Raw genomic sequence first — 4,223 nt, forward strand, 5'->3', positions numbered from 1 at the left:
AGAGACCACTTTGGAAAATGTGTTCCATAGCCTCTCTGCTCCCCAGTTCCCCCACGCCAAGCTGTAAAATGGGAATAACAATGCTTACCCACCCAAATAAATAAAGCTTTTTACGATGTAAAAAAAAAAAAAAAGGATTAAGGCCCTGGTTCAGGAAAGCGCTTAAGCATGTGATTTCAATCCAGTAGGCACTTAAGCTGAAGAGCCCTCCAGAGAATCCTTTCCTATCTTGGGACCTATATCAGGTAAATATTATTTGAAAGGCAGGGGAGTAGCAAGGGAAGTAGAGGAGGAATTGAAGAGACTAGAAGAGAAAAGAGAAGGGACAAGGTAAGTACAGAAAGAAGAGTCGAAGCAGAGGAAAGGTCTATGGATGTGGATGACCTTGGGTAACTCACTTACTTTTGGTGTTGCTCAGTATCCTCATCTGCAAAATGGCGATACTACCTGCCTATCACAGAGAGCTGGAATGTGGCTTAGTAAATCATGTTTAAAATGGCTTTGAGATCCTTGGAAGAAAAGTGCTTTAGAAATGTGAAGTGTTATTCTTAAAACATTTTGATGTAATTGCACGTTGAAGTAGAGGGGATTTTACCACTGCTAGTAGAAAGTGATGTAGCATGTCCCATGCTACCCAGAAAAGGGTGTCATCCCCCAAATATTTTGTATCTCACTTTACACTGTAAAATCTTTTCCAAGCACCTCAGTTAATTTTCTCATTAATAGGGCTGAACTTTTTTTTTTGTTATAAATTCCATGCCTTGGTCTTCAAGTAAATCAGCCCACTTGTCATTTGAATATTTTTGCATGTGAGTGGACAGGGTGCTAACTTTTTGTTTAATTACTTAAGTTTAACCCTCAGTGTTGGAAGCAGCAATAAGAATGTAAGAAAGAGAAGACCAATCACAGGATAAGGTGTGGCACCAAGAACTCTGAGAGACCTAAATAATAAATAAAAGCAGGATCCAGGGGCAGACAAACTGCGTCCACAGATAAACCTGCTGGGGACTACACCCATCCAGAGATAGACTGAAGAAAAAGTCAGGGGATGAATAGCTGGCTCCTGCTGAAGATCGGTTGGTGCATGTATTGGAAGAACAGAATGGAAGTCAAATTATTAGCACCAAACACTTCAAGAAGGACCACTAGCAGCAACTACAGGGAAGAAGGGGACTCTACTCATAGCCATGATGGTATAACCAATGCCTAATCTACACTCGGGCTTCTACTAGTGCCACAGCCAGTGGAACTCTTACCAGTTGGGAAGAATGGGTAAGAAAAATTTTAATGCAGTTAGAACTTATTAATCCTTCTTTTGGATTTGCTATTCTGTTAAAATATCAAGATGAAGATTTTGGTTACTCTGATTTTGTTTCCCCTAGAGGGACAATAACCAAGATGCTTCAATGATGGAACTGCCATTGAGAAAGATACCAAAGGATGTTGTCCTTCTGTATGATGAACTAGGCTCAATAAATTATCTCTTTGTCCCTTCATACCAGGACCCTAAGATTATTCACTCCAGAATTGGTTTTTTTTTATCCACCTTCTGATCTGTAGAGTATGTCTTTAATAAATGCTAGTCATGCTATTTATCAGCCCTCTTTGCATCTATAGCCAGAATTAAAATCTCCTTTCCAGGACAGCCAACAATGCTCTTAATATCTGTGCTTGAAAGAAAGGAGGTGTGCATACATTCATCCAAGTTCAACTACATCTCATACGGCTTCTGGAGACTCACCACTGCTGCTGATGGGATGTCCCCATCTCACCCTTGGTTGAAAATCTCTCTCAACTGTTGGCTGCATCTCTGGCATTCTTTTTTACTTCATTGCTTCTGTCCACAAGTGCTAGACAAGGAGAAAAATATGTAAGAGGTCTCCAAAAAAGTAAGGAGCTCTAAGATCTCTCTTATCATGTACCTAACAGGTTCTATTTGAATACATGCTAAATGTAAGAATCCTGTTAAGGACCAGATTGTCCGTCTGTGTATATGGAAAGGGTGGGGGGCCGCCTTCACAGCAGCCTACCCTCCATCTCCAGACCTGTGGAATCTAAACATGGAGAAGGCTGGGCTTTGGTGTGCTACATGCATTGTCCTCGCAGGAAAGCAGTGGGTAATCAACAATCAAGTTAATATAGCCTGTGATTGTATGTACTTGTGCATGGAGCCTCTTTGCCCTAAGGATAATCTCCATGTCAGTATGTATAAGTAAGCTGCAGGGGAACAGGGGGAAGCCTAGCCAGCACAGTGCCTTGCCACTAAAGCTGTGCTAACAGGGAGCTGCAATGAGAGCCTTGAGATCTAGGAGGTAATGCAGAATCACAATACTTCTGTGGAGAATTATGGCTTTGGCCTCACTTTCATCTCTCAAGATCTGTGCAAATCTCCGTTCATCTATGGGTTCTTGTCGCAGGGTGGTCACCCCGCTCTGAGTTGGAAGAGGTCAAAAACAGCCTTGGGAAGGGCTGCCCCAGGGAGCCAACCATGAGCAGGCTTGAGGCAGCCAATCAGGGCTCAGCTGGGCCAGTATAAGAAGGGCTAAGGGAGGAACTGGGTCAGTCTCACTCCAGCCTTGGAGTAGGAAGGACCTAGCTGCCTGGGAGCACAGGGTACCGTGAGCAGATCAGTGCTGGGGAAGGGCAAGAGGCGCTGGGGAGCTCCAGCCTGGCAACTCCCCAGGCTGAGGCCTTGTTAAAGGCCCAAGGCAGGTCCTGGGGCTGCAGAGGTGCAGCCCGAGGATAGGCAGAGGCAGCTGGTCCAACCCCCCTTGCCAGTGATTAGTGGCCATTACAGACTGCAATTTGCCCCAGAGAACGGGGGGCTAGATGACGACTGCTAGTAGCTGCTGAGGCAAGGTGGGCTTAGAGGGTTGGGAGTTCCCCTGGGAGAGGAGACTCAAGAAAAAGCAGCACTGGGGTCTGTGAGGGACATGGGGGCCTGAGGCAGAAGAGAGACTGGCCAGCAGGGGGTGCTCCGGGGCTGGAAAAGAGCCAGTTCCTGGACAACCAGCAGGAGGTGCTGCGCCAGTGAGTGCTCGGTCTGCTACAGTTCTGGAGTTTGTACCCACACCCCATTCCTGAGGGGGTGGGAGGAGGCAAACCCCACTCACTCCCCAGCAGAATTACCTAGTAGAAATTCTTCAAGAGAAATGTTGCATGTTCCTCTCCTCTACCCAGTTTTTTCCACAGAGGAGGACAATCTGGCCCCATGAAAGTATTCATGCAATACTCATAAAACTCCCTCATACATCTAACTTCTCAATAAATTATATATGTATTTATACATTTAAAAAAATAACTTTTGCTCTTCTTACAACAATCTGAAGAACACATGATGCTTTCTTTTCTTCTTTGTTCCATCTTGTATTGCAGCTTGACCAATAATCTGCAAGACTCTCTCAATGCCATCGTTCGTCTTCGCAGAGCACTCCAGGTAGGCATATGCCCCAATGCTAGCAGCCAAGGCTTTTCCTTCTTCCGTCTTTATTGGCTCTTGTTCCAGTGTAGCAAGTCTTTCCAGCACACCCTCATCATTCCTCAGTTCTTTCTTGGTAGCCACTAGAACAATGGGAGCTGTGGGGCAGAACTGCTTGACTTCTGGAATCCAAATGTCAAGGATGTTCTGCAGGGCATTTGGCCTGTCCACTGAGAAGCACATTAAGATGACACTTGTGCCTTGATAGAACAACGAACGGAAGTGCTGATAATTACCTTGGCGCTGCCCTGCTACATCGAAGTGCATCAGCTTCATTGACTTCCCATCAACCTCAGTGTCGTTGATGTAGGTTTCAAACACTGTTGGCTCATAGCATTTGGGAAACTGTTCCTTGCAGAAGGCAAGCAAGAGGCATGTCTTGCCACAGGCAACATCTCCCACAACAGTTAGCTTTTTCCAAGCAGCAGCCATCTTCTGAAAAATAGGATGTGATGCAGAATGAACCCCTCCAGCTTCAAGCTTCCAATGCTTTGTAAATACTCTTTGAGGAGAGAGGGAGAGGAGGCGGTGGCAAATCATACTAGATTAGAATCTGTCCCTTTGTATTATTCCCGTCTGCCCATATTTATGATTTCTTGATCTTTGTGTTGTTTATCTGTGATAAGAACATAAAAACAGCCATATTGGGTCAGACCAAAGGTCCATCTAGCCCAGTATCCTGTCTTCCGACACTGGCCAATGACAGGTACCCCAGAGGGAATGAACAGAACAGGTAATCATCAAA

At 45.2% G+C, this 4,223-nt stretch overlaps 1 protein-coding gene across 1 annotated transcript; it reads right to left on the minus strand.

The window, feature by feature from the left end:
• Positions 1 to 1,623: 1,623 nt before the first annotated feature.
• LOC120401473 (ras-like GTP-binding protein rhoA) lies at positions 1,624 to 3,952 on the minus strand. The gene is made up of 2 exons (XM_039531527.1): positions 3,318 to 3,952; positions 1,624 to 1,850 (listed from the first exon to the last, which is right to left on the minus strand). Exons 1-2 carry the CDS (start codon positions 3,908 to 3,910, stop codon positions 1,829 to 1,831), a joined length of 615 nt encoding a protein of 204 aa, XP_039387461.1. The 5' UTR covers positions 3,911 to 3,952; the 3' UTR covers positions 1,624 to 1,828.
• Between the last annotated feature and the right edge of the window lie 271 nt (positions 3,953 to 4,223).

The sequence above is a fragment of the Mauremys reevesii genome, linkage group 3 (assembly GCF_016161935.1).
Source record: "Mauremys reevesii isolate NIE-2019 linkage group 3, ASM1616193v1, whole genome shotgun sequence".
Lineage (NCBI taxonomy): Eukaryota > Metazoa > Chordata > Testudines > Geoemydidae > Mauremys > Mauremys reevesii.